A 24085-nucleotide genomic window follows, 5' to 3' on the forward strand; every position below is an offset into this window, starting at 1 on the left:
TCTACTTCTGTTTATAGAGGAACAGCGGAGAAATCTGAGGTTCTGAGTGGTTAAGGGAACAGGGTCAAGGTCACCCAGACAGCAAGGAGCAGAGCAATGACTCAAATAAATGTCTATCAGTTTAAAAAACAAAGATCTGAGTGCCTCCAAATACAAAGTTCTATCACGCAACTTAAAATTAAATAAGTAAATAGAAAGCAGCTTAGCCAGTTTCTGGCACCTGGTAGGTCTCATGAATGTTAACTATCAACTATCTTCATCAGCACCTCCTGGGAAGTGGAATAGTTTGGCTGATGACTGCAGCCTGTCTGTTGACCCTTTTGGAAAGATTATTCTTTTCATTCCAGTTCATCCCTGGTAATGTTGAAATAATGATCAATCTCCATTATCCCTGGAGTACCACAGAATGTTAAGAGCTGGAAGGGGTTGTGGAGATGATCTCATCAGGTCCTGCATTTACAGATGGAGAAATTGAGTCCCAGAGAGGGGTCAGAAAGCAAACCCGTGGCAGGCCAAGCCAAGGGCAAGGCTTAGGCACCGCGCCTGGCACATACGGCCTCCTGCAAAGCTGAGTTTTTACCTAAAAGGGCTCTCACGTCCTAAAGGCTACAGAAAACAATTCATTTGTCTCTCTGTGAGCACCACCACCCCGGCCCTGCGCAAAAAGCAGTACAGTATTGTAAGCTATTAACCAGAAAATTGATCATGTGACTTAATTCCGCCTCTGCTAAAGGGCTTAAAATGCTTCGGTGAGTAGTCTGATATTCGTAAATATACACTTCAACTCTTTCTCAAAGAATGATTAACCAGTTCCATCGAGTTGGAACTAGGGCAATCAAGGAGAAAAAGAGCTGGCAAGAGAAATTTATTGAAAAAATTTTTACCAGCAATACAGATGACTTCTTGCCACCTCTTTTTTTTCCCTAAGAGTTGGAGGAAGAAGGAAAGGAAGAAGAATCATTACATGATAACGAATTAAGAAAACTAACTGTGGAAAATTACAAACTCCTTTCACCTCACAAGGTAGATTCAAACAAACATGACAGGGTGTTTGTAGAACCTAAAGACACAGAGTATTGAAAAGCAGCAGAAAGCAGGAGTGTACATTTCAGTAACTTCTTTCAGAGAGTGGAGAGGCCTGACAGTGTATGGGCATGATTATCTCTGGTAGCCCATTCTGGACTAACATTTCTGTGAACCTATAATTTAGAGAGTCCCGAATGTCATGTGTTCACCTTACTTATTTCCCTAACCCACTGAGTATTAATTCTCCCAGGCAAGGGACTAGCTTTTCAGGCCACATGTAAGTCTTGATCAGCTTTAGCTTGAGGATTTGGGGGTGGAGAGGGATGATGGAGGGAAATAAGGTTAGGGTTAGCCTTCAAATGGAAGAAACGGGAATATAAAATCCTTGTCTGTGCTAATCATGCTTCTCAAGAAAGGCTGAAATTCAGGCCCAGTGAACACACTTGTGGCCTTAACGTCTCTCAGAATTAAAGGGTTTTCTTCCTTCACAATACCTTTATCAAATTCCAACTATTTTCCACATTTCTTCCTTATACAACCCAGGCACATGGGTTGAAATAATTTTCCTTAGGAAATCCAGGAAGCTCTGGCCTGGCCCTCCCTCTAGAAAGGAAAGTCCAAGTAAAGAGGGATGCCACACCCGGGGAAGGGAGAGAGGATGTGACAACACCTCCAGGAATGCAGAGCCCACGCAGGTGCACTGGCACCCACGAACTTCCTTTTCAAGAGGGCCTGATAAATCAGTACTGATAACAGGAGTAAAACTCAACCACCCAACACTCACTCACACAGAACTGGGGTACTGCTCCCAGGGTGTGGCCCTGCCAATCAGAGAGAGGAGGAGGAGACCTAAGAACGGAGCTCTCTAAAGGTGGTGACATGGCTTCCAGTCCAGCCATGATCAGAGCGTGGTCTCTGGGAGTCCCTGAGACCCCTTTACGGGGGTCTTTGAAAGGCCAAAACTGCTTTCACAAATCTAAGACATCATTTGTTCTCCACATTCTCATTGTCTCATGAGGATACGATAGAGTTTTCCAGAAGGGATGAGACATGTGATGACATCATCACTCTGATGACTGTTGGAATGCATGCTTGTGTATTCCCATGTTTTAGACACATCGGTTTTAATTGTAAGATAAATACTGAAAGACGTAACCCATAAACAACGTACTTTGGGGTCCTCCATGATTTTTAATAGTGTAAAGGGGTCTTGAAAACAAAAAAGTTGGGAACTGCTGTGCTAGTCCAAACAGGGGAGTTACAGGCCCTGCAGCTGCCCTGACCTGCACTTTATTTCCGGCTGAGCTTTAGTCACCTCCTATGTGCTTTCGAAGCTGCCTAGGGAGGCAGCTTGCTTATTTATTATTCAGCTTGGATTGGTGCCCTCTCCACCTGTGCTGCCACAGGTGGCCAGAAAAACCTTCAATTCCCCCACAAACGTCTGGTGACCTAAATCCTCCAGGGGGGAAAAAAATGAGCTTCTCACCTTTGAACCCAGGTGAGGCAAAGAGCCTGCAGAACGGACACCCTCAGCTGCAGCACCCAGCAAAGACACATCTGAGTGCCCGCTGGGAGTCAGGTTCTGTGCTACTCAATGCCAGCAAAGCACAAGCGCTCCCTGCCTTTGCCATTCTAGGCTGGAGGCGGATTACTCACAAAACTCAGATGCACACAAAAATGGGAAACCTGGAACTTGTCACAAGTGCTGGGAAACAGGGGTACAAGTGTTAGGAGGCATCCGGGGTGGGCAGGGAGATGAGGGGAGGAAGGTATCCTAACCACTCTTCTTGCCAAATCTGAGGTTGGACCTTCCCCTCCACCTCCATTTCCCCAGCCCCCTTCCTGGCTTGCAGGTTTCAACAGCTCTTGGATTCCCAGGTCCCACAGGGGAGCCCTTGGGACCTGAGAATCTCCTCCAGCCAAAATCTTCTGTCTTCTCCTCGCCTCTCCATGACCAACAGGGTCTGTGTGAAGAGAGGCCGCGCTTTGGGACGTTCAGAAAGGAGGATTCAGCGTTTTGTTGCTCTGGGACACAGCTTGGTCACTCCGGGAAACGAACACAACCTAGAGGCTGTCATTTGTAGAAACAGTGAATGGCCAAGGAATGGCGGGAGAGGGGAAGAGGAAGACTTAAGAGGTTTAAAGAAAAAAAAAAAAAGCCCCGAAAGACCGGAGTAGAAATCTTCAGTGAGGCTGGGCCTGCAAGGAGCCTTCCCGCGCCTCAGCTCACTTTCCTTCCCTCTCGACCTGACGGACTTAGGGTGTGCAGGGTGTCTCTTCGGATAAAATCAAGCCAAGAGAGCCCTAAGCTTCTCCCCCAGCAACTGCTGCAGAGGCGGGAAAACTTGAATTTTGTAACCAAGAGTTGCAGCGGGACGCCTAAGCGACGATAAGGGGCAGTGGAGGGGCGTCGTTGGGGGCTGCAGCATCCCAAAGTGGAAGCGGGGAGGGTGACCGGAGGGAACTAAACACCCTCGCGGCGCCTCTGCAACCAGTAGGGCGGCGCATCCCATCCCCTAGGCAGTGCGTGTGACTGGCGAGCGCCAAGCGGCTCGAGTCCCCGGCGGCGCCAGGCAACGAGGCGCGCACCCGCGCGTGCGCAAAAGGCCCACCCAGCCGAGCCCTTCTTCAGGTGCGCTCACGCTTCCGGCCGGCCTCCCCGCGTGCCTTCCCGGGGCGGAAACTCCAGAACCCGCGCATGCGCCTTCTGTCTCTCCGGCTTGATGCGGGGCGGAGGTCCATGGCTTCAGGTGATCCCGCCCCTCCCTCGTAGCGCAGGACCAATGGTGCGGTGGTAGGCGGGGTTTTTGAGGAGGCGGCCCGCCCACGCACCGCGCGAGGCGTGTATCGATTGGTTGGCGCCGCGGGCGCAGGTGCGCGCTTCCTATTGGGTGTGGGCGGAGCGCGAGCGATTGCGGCAGCTTCGGCAGCTGCAGGTGAGCGCGCGCGCGCGCCGCGGCTGTGGCTGGTTCGGGTGCGCGCGCGCGCGGGCTCGCGGGGGAGGTGGCCGAGGGAGAGGTTGCGGCGCCTGTGGCCTCCGCTCCGCCCCCTCCTCCTCCTCCTCCAGGGCTGTCGCCGTCGCCGCCGGGGCCCGGAGGGAGGGAGCTGCTTCCCCGCCTGCCGCGCCGCCAGTCCGACCCTCGGTCCCGCTGTGTGAGTAGCTGGCGGAGTGGATCTCAGTGCAGACGCAGGAGCTGCGGCCGCCCCCTCTGCAGGTGCCTGTGAGGAGGCGCCCGGGCCGCAGCCGCTTTCCGAGACCTCCGGTCGCGCACTCGCTCCCCGCGCTCCTGAGGGACCGCCCGACCGGAGGAGGCCGTCGCGGAGTTCGGCGCTCAGCATGAACCGCAGCCACCGGCACGGGGCGGGCAGCGGCTGCCTGGGCACCATGGAGGTGAAGAGCAAGGTGCGCGGGGCCCGGGCTGGGCGGAGCGGCGGGCCTGGGGGGCCGGGGCCTGGGAGAGGCTGGGCCAGGCTCGGAGCGCTGTGGGAGGCGACGGGCAGAGCTGCCCCGGGGTCTGGACGGTGTGGACTGGAGACTGTGGGTAATAAACTTGCCGAGGAGGGGGCGGCGGGGATCAGGGGGCGCTAGTGTCCGCCCCTGGCCCCGGCAGGAAGAAGACCTAGTCCAGCATTTAATCTCATTCCGTAAATCTCATTCCCGTGTTCACGGACGGGAGTAGGGGCCAAGGTATACCCGAGGATGGCACACACCGAGTGGAATGCGAGGCGGCTCAAAAGGTGTAGGAGAATCCTGCCTGCTGGGCTGTGAGTGTGGGCCCTGGACCACCCCGTTGTTCCCACTTTCTGTGGTTCAGGGGCGCATCGAGCGGCGAAGGAGAGAGCCCAGTGAACTAACAACCCTTTAAAAGTTCGCTTTGCTTCCTGCTGGCGCTCTTTCTAGCACTAACTTTGGTATGCGTTTAATCTGTAAAATTAGCACTATCACCTTACGTTGGAGTAGCACTTTACAGTTTGAGTCTAGATGCTCTTTTCATTCCATCCTGCTACCCACTCACATCAAGTACTTTTCCCCTTGACCAGCGGTATGCCGGTCTGCTGCTGATGACTGCGGTATTCACTGAATTTCTAAGTCTCAAGGCTCGGTGAGCAGGTTAGTCTGCAGGGAGGGATTAGTTAGGGAATGCCTTCCAAAGGGGGTTTTGAGGTGGAATTTGAAGGTGATGGGCAGCCACGGGAACATTTTCAGCAAGCGTTTCTTGAGTTAAAGAGTTAAAAGGAGCTTAGATCATCTAGTCCAGTTCTCTGAGAAGACTGAGGCTCAGAAAGGTTGTGACTTCCCCAAGCTGCTTTTTGCAAAGCCTTCATGCCTTTTTGACAATAACTTTTAGACACTGCAGAATACAAAACAGGACACTGGCTGGGCCCTGAGAACATGTAAAATAGAATTGAGAAGGCCAAAACACAGAAAAGGAGAAAATTGAGAGTACATCAATTTAAAAACTGTCATGGAGCATCGTAGATTGTAAGACTACCAAGGAGTATGTAAAAGGAAGGAGTGATTTGAGTGAGGTCCAGTGGAGTAAGGAAAGCTTCGTAGAGCCTCTGGGTAGAATGGTTTTATTGTCTAGGGTTGATAAGCCAAGTTTTGTGAAGTTTCTGTAACTGAGAATCACATCGAGAAAACCTGCATTCGTTTGTAACATCATTAAAAAAATGTGATTTGAGGCCGGGCGCCGTGGCTCACGCCTGTAACCCCAGCACTTTGGGAGGCCAAGGCGTGTGGATCACCTGAGGTCAGGAGTTCCAGACCAGCCTGGCCAACATGGTGAAACCCCGTCTCTACTAAAAATACAAAAAATGAGCCGGCCATGGTGGCACATGCTTGTAATTCCAGCTACTTGAGAGGCTGAGGCAGGAGAATCGCGTGAACCCAGGAGGTGGAGGTTGCAGTGAGCCAAGTTCGAACCATTGCACTCCAGGCTGGGCAACAAGAGCAAAACTCCGTCTCAAAAAAAAAAAAACGATTTGGCACTTAACTCATATGAGGATTGGCACTAGTTTCAGAATTAGAATTAGTAAGAATAGAAGGGTAGTTATAGCAATTTAAGGAATGTGCACGTCCATCTGTCCTCTGTGCACAGCATAGCAAATTGAAGTGACTTGCTTGAGCTATAGCGTTAGGATGACCCAAAATATATAGCAGAGCTTTTCCACTAGCGGTATATAGTGGCAGTAGTGGTTCCATGCCCAGTGGTTGAACCTTCTTACGGCATTCCTGTTATAAGTCTAGTTTGGATTTGTGGGTGTTGAGGTTATGGAAAGAAAAACACTTGTGATATTGCATAATCTTAAAATTTTAAGTTTATAGCACTAATCTTGGTAGCAAGTCTTTAATTTTTTTCCGTAGAAAAAAATGAGTAGGAATTCTAAGTATACTGATAAGTACAATCAAATAGTAATTTATCTCTAGTACTAAGAAAACCTTGAGTGCTTTAAAACTGGAATTTCAGGCTTTTTGCCTTTCTCTTGTCAACTGACTTGTGAATCTTTCACTTACTTCTAAACTACATGTTGTATATTTGAACTGCCATACTGCGCTTTTAGTGAACTGTGTCTTTTAAATAGAATCATACACTGATTCTAGGAACATGTGCTGAATGAAGTCAGTCCCACTATTCTGGCTGTTGACAAATAGGCAAGGTATAGGTAGGGAGTGTTTCTAGTGTGTCTGTGACACCTTATATGTTTCAAATATATATTGCTGATACATATTTTAAAAATATTTGAACAGATTTTTGAAACAGTATTTTCTTTGACATTGCTTTAGTGGTATCACAGCTTTTTACGAAACTGATTGCTAAGAGTTTATAACCAAAAAACTAGGTAGTGTGCAGGTCTTTTATTTTGTGTGGTTTTTTTTTTTTTTTTTTTTGAGACAAGATCTTGCTCTGTCACCGGGGCTGGAGTACAATGACACGATCTTGGCTCACTGCAGCCTCAACCTCCTGAGCTCAAGCGATTCTCCCATTTCAGCCTTCTGAGTAGCAAGACTATAGGCATGCACCACTACACCCAGCTTATTTTTATTTATTTATTTTGTAGAGACGGGGTCTCTCCATGTTGCCCAGGCTGATCTTGAACATGTGAGCTCAAGTGATCCGCCCGTGTCCACCTCTCAAAGTACTGGGACTACAGGCGTGAGCTACTGCACCTAGCCGGTCCATTTTTCTTTTACTATTTTTAATTTTTTTTATCTTTTTAGAGACAGGGTTTTGCCATGTTGGTCATGCTGGTCTCTAACTCCTGTTCTCAAGTGATATGCCCACCTAGGCCTCCCAAAGTGTTGGGATTACAGGTGTTAGCCACCACACTGGGTTCCGGTCCATTTTTAGGATCTCTTTTTCTTCATATAAAGCAGTAGTGTCGGCCAGGCACAGTGGCTCACACCTGTAATCCTAGCACTTTGGGAGGAAAAGGTGGGTAGATCACCTGAGGTCAGGAGTTCAAGACCAGCCTGGCCAACATGGTGAAACCCTGTATCTACTAAAAATGTAAAAATTAGCTGGGCGTGGTGGCGCATGCCTGTAATCCCAGCTACTCTGGAGGCTGAGGCAGGAGAATCGCTTGAACCTGGGAGGTGGAGGTTGCAGTGAGCCGAGATTGTGCCACTGCACTTCAGCCTGGGTGACAGAGGGAGACTCTATTTCAAAAAAATAGAAAAATGCAATAAAGCAGTAGTGTCAACATTATTATCTTCACACGTGGAAGGGAAAAATAGTAATGATAATAAAAGAATGAAGAATGTAAATATACCTATAGTTCAATTTGTGGTACCAGCTAGTATGTGACTTCTTTGGTAACTGATTTATCTTCCTAATTGTATCTCTAGTGTTGGGAAGATTCTTAATAATCATGGTGATGTCCTTTAATAACCCTGGAACAGTCTTTAAGTCATAAAATTTCCTAATTATTATTCACAGGCAAATAGACTATGAAAATTAAGTTTGCATTTCTAGAATGTACCAACAGACACTGGGGGAAGGGAGTCCATATGCATTATGGATGACTAGGGCAAACTAGGTTAGGCGATAAAACAGTTGTAAATGGTTCACATAGTGAATAATTGCTGATTGAATCTTAATTTTGTCTCTCAGTGTTTTTGTTCATGTAAAGAGTTCTCTTAATCCTATTGTTGTGTTGCAAGAAGCATAACAATTTCTCTTGTTTTTTTTTCCCATGCCAACATTGGCAAAAGTGCACATATACCATGAAGCCATACAATTTTTTATTGTTTTTATCATAACAGTTAAGCAAGAGAAAATCTTGAGCGAAAAAATTTCATCCAAAAGCTTTAACAAAAACATTGAAGCCCTAAAATGTTAAGTGATCAGGTGTTATTCCCATTCATACATCAGGGAAGTGATAAACCCTGTAGATGAATCAGAAAGCTCTAGCAACTTCATGTTGTGATACCAGAATAAAGAAAATGGAAGAGAAACTGTGACTTTTGATAGCATCATAAGACTAACTCTGATATGAAAGGTGTTCCCTGAGTTTTTATTTACTTTGAAATGTGAAGGTGTGACTAAGCTTTTTGAGAGCCTTAAGTATGACTCACCTTATTTTCTTGACAGATGTTAGTGTTTATGTTTCAGGAATGTGTTTTGGGAACTATTTTAATTTTTTGTTAGAAGTAAGAGGTGTTTTTAGTGAGTTTTGATTTTAAAACCACTGAGGAGTATGGGTGTAAGCAGGGCAGATGAACTTTAGATAGAGCCAAAACCAGTGAATCCAGATGTCCCATGGGGCCTTTGGGAAAATGAATTGACATATTTGTAAACTCAAATTATTATGATAGGGGCTTTCTCAACATGATACTTAAGGCTGCCCCATAGTACATTAGTATTTCTCTTTTTTTCTCTGGGACATAATATTTTTATATTGGTATTTCTTGCTAGTAGTAGATACGTGGAGGAAATATGAGTTCAGTGGTTAAACACATTTGGCAAACGTTTAAATATTTTTAAAAATCAACATAGGGCTTAAATTAGCCTTTTTTTTTTTGAGACGGAGTCTCGCTCTGCCGCCCAGGCTGGAGTGCAGTGGCCGGCTCTCAGCTCACTGCAAGCTCTGCCTCCCGGGTTCACGCCATTCTCCTGTCTCAGCCTCCCGAGTAGCTGGGACTACAGGCGCCCGCCTCGTCGCCCGGCTAGTTTTTTGTATTTTTTAGTAGAGACGGGGTTTCACCGTGTTAGCCAGGATGGTCTCGATCTCCTGACCTCGTGATCCGCCCGCCTCGGCCTCCCAAAGTGCTGGGATTACAGGCTTGAGCCACCGCGCCCGGCCTTAAATGAGCCTTTAAAGTGCTAGTCTACACAGTGATTCCCAAGAGCATAATAGTGTAGCATTTCTCAAACTTATATGACTGGGACACTTTTTGAAGAAGGCTGATTAACTTCTTAGGTTTCCACGTTTGAGGAAATGACATGCTATTCCCACAGTAAGTTATAAATCCTGTTTATTATGGACTAGATGAAGCCAGACCTTAGTGTTTTGGTTTTTTCTTTTTCTTTTTCTTTTTTGAGACGGAGTCTTGCTCTGTCGCCCAGGCTGGAGTGCAGTGGCGCGATCTTGGCTCACTGCAACCTCTGCCTCCCAGATTCAAGAGATTCTCCTGCCTCAGCCTTCTGAGTAGCTGGGACTACAGGCATGTGCCACCACATCGGGCTAATTTTTGTATTTTTAGTAGAGACGGGTTTTGCCATGTTGGCTAGGCTGGTTTCGAACTCCTGACCTTGTGATCCTCCCACCTCAGCCTCCCAAAGTGTTGGGATTACAGATGTGAGCCATCACGCCCGGCCTCAGTTCTTAGTGTTGAATAAGAGTCACTTTTAATTATTTGACATTGGGAAAACAGAGGTGTAGGGAAACAGACTTGAGCATCAGAACTGTGAACGTAAGTATTGGGCATGGTAGAGGCTGTCTTCCTCCCCATTCTGCCCCGTTTGTGTGATCTCTTAATACCTCCCTGAAGTAATTATTCTCTTTACCCACTAATTGGTGAACTTCTGGAGCAGGCTCGAGGCTTTCAATCTCTAGGGCCTAGCACTGTGCCAAACACATAAACACTTTGTGCATTAATTGGATAGTTATAGGACATACATTTGATGTATTACTAAAGCTTCTTTTTTCTGCGTTAACATAGGGACGATTATACCTTAATGCCACATAGCTCACAGTTCTTTTTGTGTATTTCGCTGTTGATTCTTACCACATCCCATAAAATCCTAGTTCCATTTATGGGGGAGGACACTTAAATGCTTTCCTTTGGTTGAAATAAAGGCTTGGACAAGTCTTTGGTACCCCATGATGCAAGTGAGGAGAGCATTGCCGTCAGAGTCTGGGCTCCAGACAGGGTTTGAGCTGAGTCACTATGCAGAACAGTCCGCAGTAATGCCTAGGTACCCCAGGGATTGAGTTGAGCCTGCCTCTCTTGAAAGGAATGCTCTTCAGAGACACAGCAGTCAGGAGGCACATTCTTATGCCTTTCTTAGGCTTTCTAAAATCTCTGATAGTAAGGTTCCTGACAATAGACAATCTTCTTTCCTTAATTAAAAATACTTGCTCTGCTCGTTAATTTTTCTATGGCATGCATTTTCAAATTGGGTCCTTTTACTTTTTTTTTTTTTTTAAGTAATATGTTTGTTATGTTTATAGTTTGGAGCTGAATTTCGTCGGTTTTCGCTGGAAAGATCAAAACCTGGAAAATTTGAGGAGTTTTATGGATTACTACAACATGTTCATAAGATCCCCAATGTTGACGTTTTGATAGGCTATGCAGACATCCATGGAGACTTACTACCTATAAATAATGATGATAATTATCACAAAGCTGTTTCAACGGCCAATCCACTGCTTAGGATATTTATACAAAAGAAGGGTAAGTATCACTGTTTAGAAAAAGTGTGTTAGAAATAGAAATAGTGTATTTTCCCCACTGAAAGGATACCCAGACTTTGCCACAAACTTAGTGAATAAACATTTTGTGTGAATCTTCTTCTTCTGTTAACTAACACGTAGGTTAAAACATTTGTGATGTGGTTGGTTTAATTAATATCTTTATGCTTCACTAAGTGTACTTTAGAAAATTTATATTTCTAGTTACTTTTGTGTTAACCTCTTTGGTTTTATTTTTCCTTAAGTAGAAATTGGGAATTTATTGAATATTGGGAATTTATTGAATCTTCACTTTATCAAATGGATTATTCTCCATTCAGAAAAATGTGAAAAAAGTGTGACTTTGGAATCTGAAGCATTCCTGATTTTTGGTGGCAGCCAACTTTCAAGGGCTGTATTTCTCAAACTGATACCAGAAAATACCAGAAACAAAGCCGTTTAATCTTCGTGAGTCTCAATGTCTGCACCTATAGAAAGATTGTAATATATTGTAGAATTGCTATGAGGATTAAATGAGCTAAGTGCAGTGCCCTGGCTTATAGTAGGCACCCAGTAAATATTTTCTTTCTTCTACTTTTAGGATACTTTTTAAAGAAATTGTATAAAACTAGTTAATTATCTGGAAAATGAGGTGGGAAGTTACTATTATGGAGGGATGTAAATGGGGATATTAATTAGTCTTCCAAAAAAGTTGAAATCGGTATTTGGCAATGATTTTCTTTCTCTCTTTCTTTCTTTTGTAAAGACTGGGTCTTACTATGTTGCCCAAACTGGTCTCAAACTCCTGGTCTCGTGTGATCCTCCAGTCCCCACCTCTCCAGAAGTGCTGGGATTACAGGCATGAGCCACCATGCTCAGCCAAGAATTTTCAAATGTATATTGAGTCCTAAAACTTTTTTTTTTTTTAAACCTCGTAGCCTCTGTGTGTGTATGTATGTGTGTCTGCAGATGGGCAGGGTAGGGTTTATTATGGTATGTACCATTTATTCCTTTATTGTAAATGAAGTGGTTTGGGAAGCCAGCATGAGAGCATTGAGCCTAGTATTGGGATAAATTAAAGACTTACAGTATTTATAAGCCAACCCAGAAAGGAGCTTGAGAGCAGCCAGGCATGGTGGCTCACGTGGTAATCCCAGCACTTTGGGAGGCTGAGGTGGGCAGATCATCTGAGGTCAGGAGTTCGTGACTAGCATGGCCAACATGGTGAAACCCCGTCTCTACTAAAAATACAAAAATTAGCTGGGCGTGGTGGCGCATGCCTGTAATGCCAGCTACTCAGGAGGCTGAGGCAGGAGAATCAGCCAGGAGGCGGAGGTTGCAGTGAGCCGAGATCGCACCACTGCACTCCAGTGACAGAGCGAGACTCCTTCTCAAAAAAATTTTTTTAAAAAGAAAGTAGCTTGAGAGAATGGGTAGGGATTACCTTTGAAGGTGAAAACTATTTCTAATCAGTTGATAAGCATTAGACCACTCCCAGGCTCTAGAATTCCACTGATTATGTATCTTTGCTTTCCTGGGTTTGAGGAACTAAAGTCCACCAACAAAATAAACCTCCAAGGATAACCTCTGCCTATATCACTTGACTGTTTTACAAAATACTTTCACACACAAATTAATGTTCCTAAAGTCTCCTGAGATGGATCTTGTAGGTAATTAACAGGGGTATGATATAATGAGAATATGATCTTAGGAAGATTCAGTTGCTGTTCAGGATGAATTGGAGTGGGCAGCAGCCTTACAGTAGAGAGCCAGGAGCAGGCGGTAAAGAAGTGTGGAGAATGGCCCAGAAGTAGACGGGAGGGAAGCGGGGAGGGGAGGAGGCAGTGGCGGGAAGATAGGAGGGGAAATACTTGGGAGTCATTGCACTCACTGTGGCTGCTTTGCAGTGAAGGAGAGTCCAGCAGAGCATACCTTGATAGTTTGAGTCTTGACAGCTGGGACAGTGTCATGAACAAGCAGAGTAGATTGATTTGGAGAAGAAAATTATGAATTTTGTGTTAGGACAAATAATCTTAACCAATCATGCAGGAGATTGGAAATGGTAGGCAAGAGTTCAGGGTAGAAATCCAAAAACTAGTTAGATTTGCAAGCTTTTCGAAAAGTGATAGTTAAAATTTTGGGAATAGACATAAAGGCCACCTGAGATGAAGACCATGGATAGAACCTTGGAAAGCTGTATATAGAGTGCTGGAAAAGGAGGAAGAATTTAAATAATTATGGTTGAATAATAGGCCTTTCTTGTTAGCAATTGTAATTTTCGTTAAAAAGTTAGTTGCTGTTTGGAATGTGCATTCAGATATAGAGCGGGTTTTTAAAGTATTGCCATCTGACAGAATTTTGTTGGATTATCCCCTTAGAAAGATTATGACAGTTGGGTTATACCACCACGTGTTTTGTTAATGGAATTATACCCTTGCATGATTGTGGAATTAATCCTAATATCTTTTAAGGGTGATTATGTTTTATTTCCTTTTTAGGTTTTTATATATTGGTGGTATAATTTTTATTGAGACCTTTGACTATTTCTATTGTCATAGGAATTACAACTTAGAAATATATTTCTATGTGCAAATGCTTTCTGTGTATTAATAGTAGAGGTAAAATGTCCTATATAATTGATAACCCTTAGAATTTGATTTAGAAATAGGCAATTCAACAGAAATATTTTAGATTTTAAAAATATAAATGTAATACAAATATGACTTCAGCAAAAATGAAAGTAGGTAGTCAGTTCATTCCTGCTTAAAACCCTCTGATGATTTCCCATTGCAACCAGAATAAAATACCTTCTGATTTGGACTTCCCAACCTCATCTTCCCTCATTCTTTCACTCCCTCATCACAGTCAGCCATATTGGCTTCCTCCCTGTTCCTCAGACTTGGTGAGCTTTTCTTTTTTTTTTTTTTTTTGAGATGGAGTCTTGCTCTGTCACCCAGGCTGGAGTGCAATGGCACAATCTCAGCTCACTGCAACCTCTGCCTCCCAGGTTAAAGTGATTGTCCTGCCTCAGCCTCCTGAGTAGCTGAGACTACAGGTGCGCGCCACCATGACTGGCTAATTTTTGTATTTTTAGTAGAGATGGGGTTTCACCGTGTTGGCCAGGCTGGTCTTAAACTCCTGACCTCAGGTGGTCCACCCATCTTGACCTCGCAGTGTTCTGGGATTACAGGCATGAGCCACTGCACCCAGCTGTGAACTTATTTCTGTTTCTGTGCTCTTATGCTTGGTTATTCTTAAGGACACTTCACCCTCAGCTCTTCCCACTTCTGCCTCCTCCTACTTAGCTCAGATAACTTTGTCAGAAGAGTCTCTTCTGACTACCCTAACTAAAGCCCTCCACCCTCCCACCTTTACCACATCATCCTCTGAAGACCTGGAAGTATCTTACTTAAGAATATGTTCAGTCGTTTCCTGTCTGTCTTGTTTACCATCAGGTCCCAGCATCTAAATCTGGCAGACTTACTTAGTTTACTATAATGCATGCACTCTTTCTTTTAAGCAAAGTTGAGCTGATGCTTAACTAGAAATCTGATTTTATGTAAACCTTAATGAACATTTAACTCAAGAAACTAACATAAAATATGACATTAAGTTTAGTTACGTTTTACTCCTTGAATACAGCACATTTTCTGTTTTCTTTGCTTTTTGATTTCAATTAGGCATCAATAAGGCAGAAGTTACACTTAATATGTACCGAGTGATTTTTTTTTTTTTTTAAAGTCTCGCTCTGTCGCCCAGGCTGGAATGCAGCAGGGGCATGACCTTGGCTCACTGCAACCTCCGCCTCCTGGGTTCTTGTGCCTCAGCTTCCCAAGTAGTTGGGACTACAGGTGCGTGCCACCACGCCCAGCAAATTTTTGTATTTTTAGTAGAGACAGGGTTTTGCCATGTTGGCCAGGCTGGTCTCAAACTCGTGACCTCAAGTGATCCACCTACCTTGGCCTCCCAAAGTGCTGGGATTACAGGTGGGAACCACTGTGCCTGGCCCCGAGTGATTTATTTTATTTATTTATTTATTTTTTTGAGACAGAGTCTTAACTCTGTCACTCAGGCTGGAGTGCAGTGGTGTGATTTCTGCTCACTGCAGCCTCTACCTCCCGGGCTCAAGTGATTCTCCTGCCTCAGCCTCCCAAGTAGCCGGGACTACAAGCGTGTGCCACCATGTCCGGCTAATTTTTGTATTAGCCAACATTAGAGACAGGGTTTCACCATGTTAGCCAGGTTGATCTCAAACTCCTGACCTCAGGTGATCCACCCGCCTCAGCCTCCCGTGGTGCTGGATTTACACATATGAGCCACCACGCCTGGCCCCCAAATGATTTTTGAAAAGCAAATTGCAAAACCATTTAAAAATTTAAAACTATGTGATCTTTTAACATATGATACTCTACTAAAATTCCTTTAAAGTGAAAGCTTACAATTCAATATGTGAACTACTTTATAGTCTGAAGTTTAAGATAGTATTGTTGGATATCTTGAAAAATTTTTATAACAATTTATTGTTAGAAGAAAAATCCCATACTCTATTCCTAGAGTATGGGAGCAAAAACAGAACACAAGAAACCTGGTATCTTAAAAGTTATTTTCATGAGGAGGATCCCAATCCGCCATTCCCTGTTAAGAGTATTAGAGTTTATCCTAATTGATTCAGGAGACGGGGAAGAGAAGGTACAGAATAGACTTTTCCGCTGTCATTGTTGAGGTTATTTCTGTGCACCAAAAATTTTTTTAAAATGTTTAAAGCTTGCGCCTTTTAAAAATACTCAGGTCATTCCTGTCAGTTTGGAATTCAGCCAGGGAAATGTGTATTTTTAAAAGCTTCCCAGCCAGTCCTGATAATCAGCCAGGTGGAGGATCTGTTGAGGTGCTACAGAACAGACCCCTCTCCAGATCTAGTCAGAATCTCTACATCCAGACTTCTTGCTATGACACAGTCTGTTTTTGATTGACACCAGACACATATGTTTAACTCTTGGATTTATTCTAGTTTTGTTAGAAACACTAGAAAGGCTTTGCTTTAAACTTGGTCTCACGTAGGGCATGCCCTCACACAGGCACAACTTTGTGGCCCAGATGCTGGTAATTGGACATCTAAATCATCTCTTAGACTTTGTGCATTAGACATTATTTTGTAGATGTTTTTTAAGGTTACATTTTTACAAATCAGAGTTTAGTTTAAAATTGTCTAAGGAACATACGTTTTAGTAGTAAATTGTAAATTGTAGTTTTAACAAAAGATACGTCCCAGAAATGAAAAAAATAAATTGTGTCCTGTAATCCCAGCACTTTGGGAGGCCGAGGTGGGTGGATCACGAAGTCAGGAGATGGAGACCATCCTGGGACAGGGTGTCTCTACTAAAAATACAAAAAATTAGCCAGGCGTGGTGGTGGGCACCTGTAGTCCCAGCTACTTGGGAGGCTGAGGCAGGAGAATGGCGCGAACCCGGGAGGCGGAACTTGCAGTGAGCCGAGATCGCGCCACTGCACTCCAGCCTGGGCAACAGAGTGAGACTCTGTCTCAAAAAAAAAAAAAGAAAGAAATTGTGGAGTAACATCTCAGTATGTGACACCAGTTATTCACAACAGAAACCTGGGTGTCACCTTTGACACATACCTATTTTTTAGTCAGTCACCAAGCCTGTTAAAACTGTGTTCTAGGCCGGGCGCGGTGGCTCAAGCCTGTAATCCCAGCACTTTGGGAGGCCGAGACGGGCGGATCACGAGGTCAAGAGATCGAGACCATCCTGGCTAACACGGTGAAACCCCCGTCTCTACTAAAAATACAAAAACTAGCCGGGCGAGGTGGCGGGCGCCTGTAGTCCCAGCTACTTGGGAGGCTGAGGCAGGAGAATGGCGTAAACCCGGGAGGCGGAGCTTGCAGTGAGCTGAGATCTGGCCACTGCACTCCAGACCGGGCGACAGAGCGAGACTCCGCCTCAAAAAAAAAAAAAAAAAAAAACTGTGTTCTAGTTATTTTGCAGATTTGTCTCCCCATTTCCACGTCCTCTGCTCTAGGCCAGGTGCTATCCTACTTTACTGAAGCAGCTGCTGCGTTTTTTTTTTTTTTTTCTGAGAAGCAGTCTTGCTCTTGTTACCCAGGCTAGAGTGCAATGGCGTGATCTCAGCTCACCTCCACCTCCTGGGTTCAAGTGAGTCTCCTGCCTCATCCTCCCGAGTGGCTGGGATTACAGGCATGTGCCATCATGCCTGGCTAATTGTGTATTTTTAGTAGAGATGGGGTTTCTCCATGTTGGTCAGGCTGGTCCCGAACTCCCGACCTTGGGTGATCCCCAGCCTCGGCCTGCCAAAGTGCTGGGATTACAGGTGTGAGCCACTGCGCTGGGTGCAGTAGCGTCTTGTCCTCCCCCTCATGTCCTTCTCCAACTTGCAGCCAGAGTGAGCTTTGTAGAAAAACCAAATGAGCTTACCATCACTGTCTTCCCTTAAAATCCTTGGTTTTCTTCCCTTTGCCCTTAGGCTAAAGTCTGTAAACCTTGGTACTTCCTAGGAGGCCCTGTTTGTTTGTTTGGCCCCTGGCTGCCTCTGACTCAGCTCCTGGCTCCTCCCTCCCTCCCTCCCTCCCACTTTTCACCCTGTATTCTAGCTGTATTGGATTTCTTTGTCTCTCTGGCCCTCCCTCTTCTGGATATTGTAGAGTCCCCTGCCTGGAACATTCTTCTTGCCTTCTACTGTTTAGCCCCTGGCTGGTTTTCCTCTCAGAATCACTTCGCTGGAGAAGCCTTGCCTTACCCCTGCAAGCCAGGCCAGGTCCCCTTTACATACTTCCCCAGCGTGGTGTGCTTACAGTTCCCAGCACCTTTGTTATAATTTAATTACAGTATTTGAAATTATTTGTTAGTTGCCATCTCCTCTTTTAGATTGTAAGCACTGTGAAAGTAGGCACCATACCTATTTTATTCACCAAATTCGTACCACAGAGCACGGTTCCTGGCACATAGTCAGTGTTTGTTAAATATTTGGTGATTTTTTCTGTATTAGGAATGAAGGGGTCTGCAAAATTTGAATATTTAATTTGCTTTAAGTGATATTTAATCATTTTAAAGTTGCCAGATCTGGCGAGGCACAAGGCTCATGCCTATAATCCCAGCACTTTGGGAGGCTGAGGTGGGGGTATCACCCAAGGTCAGGAGTTCGTGACCAGCCTGACCAACATGGAAAAACCCTGTCTCTACTGAAAATACACAATTAGCTGGGCGTGGTGACACATGCCTGTAATCCCAGCTACTCGGGAGGCTGAGGCAGGAGAATCGCTTGAATCCAGGAGGCGGAGGTTGCAGTGAGCCGAGATCGTGTCACTGCACTCCAGAGCGAAACTCCGTCTGAAAAAAAAAACGTTGCCAGATCTATCTCATTTAACCATTTTATATTAGAGCAAGAGTTGGCAAACTAAGGCTTGCTGGCTGTTTTTGCATATAAAATTTTCTTGAAACAGGGTCTCACTATTGCCTGGGTTGGAGTGTAGTGGTGCCATCTTAGCACACTTCAGCTTCGACCTCTCAGGCTCAAGTGATCCTCCCAATTCAGCCTCCCAAGTAGCTTGAACTACAGGCACAGACCACCATGCCCGGCTAATTTTTTTTTTTTTGAGTCAGAGTCTCGCTCTCACCCAGGCTGGAGTGCAGTGGCGGGATCTCGGCTCACTGCAAGCTCCGCCTCCTGGGTTCACGCCATTCTCCTGCCTCAGCCTCCCGAGTAGCTGAGATCACAGGCGCCCGCCACCACGCCTGGCCAATTTTTTGTATTTTTAGTAGAGACGGGGTTTCACCATGTTAGCCGGGATGGTCTTGATCTCCTGACCTCGTGATCCGCCTGCCTCGGCCTCCCAAAGTGCTGGGATTACAGGCGTGAGCCACAGCGCCCGGCTCGGCTAATTTTTAAATTTTTTTTTGTAGAGACAGGGTCCTGCTATGTTACCCAGGCTGGTCTTGAACTACTAAGCTCAAGCAGTCCTCTCACTTCGGCCTCCCAAAGTGCTGGGATTACAGGCATGAGCCATCATGCCTGGCCACATATTCTTTTATGGATTGTCTGTGGTTGCTTTTACAAGAGGGATTATATGGCCTGTAATACCTAGACATTTACTGTCTGACTCTTGACAGAAAACGATTGTCAACCCCTGGATTAGAACGTTTTAAAAAATTATTTCATTATTTGATTTCTTCCTCTGAACTTCAAATGGGGCATAATCTTGAACTTTGTTGATGACTGTACTATAATGGTTGCTGTTTTGTTACTGTATGGGGATGCTGATGGAGCTTATGTAGAAGTTTTTTTTTTCTAGATTTGCTTTTTACTCACTGTAAAGCTTTTATGTCTTATATCTGCCTGCCACTCACAAGTGGATCCTTACCCTTTGCTCTGAATGTGTGGTTTATGACCCTCTATGAGCAAAGGAATGAGATTACTAGGCTTTTCAGAATTAATGTTTAAAGAGTAAGAGGTTCACAGGGAGGCCCTGCAGGGTAAGTGAAGAACAGCCACTATTTGTGTGTAAGAAAGTAAGACATCCAGCTTGACTATTTAGAGGCCTTCTAGGTGGATCTTTGTTCAGTTAGTCGAGATCATTGACTGAAGAAAAGGCTTGAGATAAATGCGGTGCTGCTGTATCAGCCCATATCATGTACTGTTGCATAAGTGAATTTATACATGTGGACAATGGCTATGCTCAAGTTTTCAAACTTTTCATCTCATTCTGAGTTTAATGCTCTGATAGTATTCAGGTAGAAAGTCAACTCCAATTCCTTGTGGACATTCACCTTTACACTTTAACATCCTGAACCCTGGCTTTCTGCCAAAATATTTTCTTTCCCAGTGCCTGGAAACTGATTAGCTAGATGGGAGAACAAAGGTGGCTTTGTACTGGGGCATATTGCTTTTGAGAATTTAGCAGAGAGCATTCAAATGGAGTCTGGATGTGATGCCAAATTATGCAGATTTGGGGTTTTTTTGGTTAGGTTTCCCATGAGTAGGTATGTAGGCAACTTAATATTGTTCTCAGTTTGTACGGTCTGGAATTTCCCTTATAAATGTTATGTAGGCTTTCCTTATTGATTGTTTTAAAACAGAAATGTGTATGATTTTGAGAAAACACATTACCAGAAGACTATTATTGATAGGTTTTTTTGCCAAAAAGATTGTTGTACCAATGAATTTATATCCAAAGCCATATTATAAATACATTTCTGTCTCTGTAAGAGCCCAGTGCAAATACTTTATAAATGGTGACAAGTGTCCACAAGGGGGAAAAAATGCCAAAAAAATAGGGTACCCCTAACCTTATATATTTATCTGAAACCAGGTTTTTGAAAAGTGTTCACGCAGCATCAGAAAAGAATACTAAAGCTCCCTGTACTTCTGACATAATTGATACTTGGCATTCATTATTGTGACTTGGAAGATACTAGTCTAGTAAGAAAACCTGGGCTCTAGTTCTTTCTCTGTAACTTAACGTTGTACCCTTAATTTCTTGGTTATAAAGTGAAGATGATAATAGTTTAGCAATGAGGGGGTTCAGGATTAAGCAAGAGAATATGAATTGAAGCACTATACAAACGCAAGATGGTGAGATTGGTGTTTTCTGTGGCAGCAGTTGAGACTAGGATTTTCAACTATTTTGTGGAGGAGGGAAGCTGTTTGTTTTTTGTTTGTTTGTTTGTTTGTTTTCTTTTCTTTCTTTCTTTCTTTTTTTTTTTTTTTTTTTTTGCCTAGCCCCTAGAAAACCAGGGAGAGGCATTATTGAAGTTTTTTTGTTTTAAATTCATGTAAATTTCACTTTTTAGTTTATCCTCGTTGTAGTTATTTTTGAAAATACTATTTTAACTTTTGTTTCTGCTGTTAGTTTCATTTTCCCTTTTACCTCTCATTCTCTGATGAAACGTTTTGTTTATCGACTGTCTTCCTTCAGCCATATAAATTTAGCCATATCTGGTGTTAGGTGTTCTGTTTTCCCTTTTAGTTTATTATTTAATTAGGTGGCAATATTTAAAGATGGGAAGATTTTGCCTAAAAGCAAGACTTTCTGTCATGAAGAAAATCTGCCAGGAACTGAGAAGCAGCTATGCCATCTAAATGAGGCAGGAGCTCTCCAGTTTGCCAGAGTCCTGCTGCTTCCTATTGTCTGTGTCACCACCACTGAGGACAAAATATCATTGCACTTTATGCATAGTTTTTCACACAGTAAAGAAAAAAGTTAAAACTCTACCTTTGCCTCTTTCAAAATGAACACGAGAGATCAAGAATTCCTGCTGGGTGAGGTGGCTCACGCCTGTAATCCCAGCACTTTGAGAAGCTGAGGCAGGTGGATCACCTGAGGTCAGGAGTTCAATCAAGACCAAACTGGCCAACATGGTGAAACCCCATCTCTACTGAAAATACAAAAATTAGCTGGGCATGGTGGTGCATGCCTGTAATCCCAGCCACTTGGGAGGCTAAGGCAGGAGAATCGTTTGAACCTGGGAGGCGGAGGTTGCAGTGAGCTGAGATCATGCCTCTGTACTCCAGCCAGGATGACAGAGCGAGACTCTGTCTCAAACAATAGCAACAAAAAAGAACTCCCCCAGAAAACTGAGGGAGAGTGTTTATAGGCAGAAGACCAAAATTCCTAAGTGTGTGTTTGATATGCACTAGCATCAATTACATTATCTGCCCACTCAGCCTCTGATATTGGTATATGGTTTTACTCTCTTGATTTACCTTGAGAATCAGATAGCCCATCTCAAGTCTTTGAGTTGAATATGATAAACATGTAAATTGCAGGCGTGTTTTTGTTTTGTCACCCAGGCTGGAGTGCACTGCAGACCTGAATCCTGGAGTGAAGCCATCCTCCCATCTCAGTCTCCCAAGTAGCTGGGACTACAGGCAGACACTACCACACCTGGCTATTTTTTTTCACTTTTTGTAAAGACAGGGTCTCACGCTGTTGCCCAGGCTGGACTCGAGTGATCCACCCACCATGGCCTCCCAAAGAAGTACTGGGATTATAGGCGTGAGGCGCCGCGCCCAACCACAAGTTTTTTAAACAAATGAAGGAAAAATGTATTTTAAGAAGCTGGTTTAAAATCATGTTTTAAGGCTGGACACAGTAGCTCTCACCTGTACTCCTAGCACATTGAGAGGCTGAGGCGGGAGGATCTCCTGAGGCCAGGAGTTCAAAACCAGCCTGGGCAGCATAGCAAGACCCTATTCAAAAAAAAGGAAAAATACATATATATTTAATGATGTTTAAGAATATGTAAGATCTAGCTAGGTGCTTTGTCTCACGCCTGCAATTCCAGCACTTCAGGAGGCCGAGGTGGGCAGATCACGAGGTCAGGAGATCGAGACCATCCTGGCTAACACAGTGAAACCCCGTCTGTACTAAAAATACAAAAAAAATTAGCCAGGCCTGATGGCACACACCTGTAGTTCCAGCTACTCAGGAGGGTGAGGCAGGAGAATTGCTTGAACCCAGGAGGCGGAGGTTGCTGTGAGCCGAGTTCATGCCACTGCACTCCAGCCTGGGCGACAGAGCGAGACTCCATCTCAAAGAAAAAAAAAAGAATATGTAAGATCTATCATAATTTCATTTGCCATATTTAATGTTTAATAGTGAATGAGCTCTATCAAATTTAACTTAAACATTGGTTTATTTTGTGATGTGTGTTTGAGATGGCCACCTAGTGGTTTTTTCTGGTATGGCATTTTACTACTGTGCTAGGTTATGATCTTATTAGCTAGTTTGTTTATATACCAAATATATTTTGAGTTATCCTTTCTGTACAGATTCTGCCGCAGGTGAATAGATACTTTTACAGCATTTCTGTAATTATTTTGTTTTATTTTTAAACAGAAGAAGCAGACTACAGTGCCTTTGGTACAGACACGCTAATAAAGAAGAAGAATGTTTTAACCAACGTATTGCGTCCTGACAACCATAGAAAAAAGCCACATATAGTCATTAGTATGCCCCAAGACTTTAGACCTGTGTCTTCTATTATAGACGTGGATATTCTTCCAGAAACGCATCGTAGGGTACGTCTTTACAAATATGGCACTGAGAAACCCCTAGGATTCTACATCCGGGATGGCTCCAGTGTCAGGGTAACACCACATGGCTTAGAAAAGGTTCCAGGGATCTTTATATCCAGGCTTGTCCCAGGAGGTCTGGCTCAAAGTACAGGACTATTAGCTGTTAATGATGAAGTTTTAGAAGTTAATGGCATAGAAGTTTCAGGGAAGAGCCTTGATCAAGTAACAGACATGATGATTGCAAATAGCCGTAACCTCATCATAACAGTGAGACCAGCAAACCAGAGGAATAATGTTGTGAGGAACAGTCGGACTTCTGGCAGTTCTGGCCAGTCTACCGATAACAGCCTTCTTGGCTCCCCACAGCACATTGAACCAAGCTGTGAGCCAGAGGATGAAGACAGCGATGAGGATGACATTATCATTGAAGACAATGGAGTGCCACAGCAGATTCCAAAAGCTGTTCCTAATACTGAGAGCCTGGAGTCATTAACACAGATAGAGCTCAGCTTTGAGTCTGGACAGAATGGCTTTATTCCCTCTAATGAAGTGAGCTTAGCACCCATAGCAAGTGGCTCAACCACGGAATTTGAAACACATGCTCCAGATCAAAAACTCTTAGAAGAAGATGGAACAATCATAACATTATGAAACCGTTGTTTGAATGTTTTCAGAGTGAGGATGCCATGAGAACTTGTACATTTGGCTAGTGTAAAAGCATATATACCTCTGACCAGTGACATGGAATAGGCATGAGACGAGTAATGTTGCAAGCTTACAATATTATTAATATAGTAGTCTGATAATTGTTAATATAAACTTTGGTGGATCAGAGGTGAATTTAAGTCCAAAACAAAGGGGCCTTTGCTGATGAAGTTACGTGCTTTTACTTTTTTGTCTGTGGAGAATCAGATGTTAAAGCACATTCTTGGAACTATGCGAGAAGACTAGATCATTTCTGTTGGAAGTGGTTGCATATTTAACCTGCTGTGCAGAGCCCAGTTAATTTTTCCTTTAACTGTATTTTTAAAATTCTAATGTGAAGTCTGATTCTCTCTTTTGGTATACTGGGGACCTCAGCTCTTAAAGGTCTTATGTTCTCAATATTTTTTTT

At 44.1% G+C, this 24085-nt stretch overlaps 1 protein-coding gene across 1 annotated transcript; it reads left to right on the top strand.

Annotated features, from left to right (window-relative positions):
* Nucleotides 1-4027: 4027 nt before the first annotated feature.
* Nucleotides 4028-24085, top strand: PARD6B (par-6 family cell polarity regulator beta). Its single transcript, XM_010363385.2, has 3 exons — nucleotides 4028-4429; nucleotides 10705-10927; nucleotides 22793-24085. The coding sequence occupies exons 1-3, from the start codon at nucleotides 4364-4366 to the stop codon at nucleotides 23620-23622; spliced, it is 1119 nt and encodes a 372-aa protein (XP_010361687.1). The 5' UTR covers nucleotides 4028-4363; the 3' UTR covers nucleotides 23623-24085.

The sequence above is a fragment of the Rhinopithecus roxellana genome, chromosome 13 (assembly GCF_007565055.1).
Source record: "Rhinopithecus roxellana isolate Shanxi Qingling chromosome 13, ASM756505v1, whole genome shotgun sequence".
Lineage (NCBI taxonomy): Eukaryota > Metazoa > Chordata > Mammalia > Primates > Cercopithecidae > Rhinopithecus > Rhinopithecus roxellana.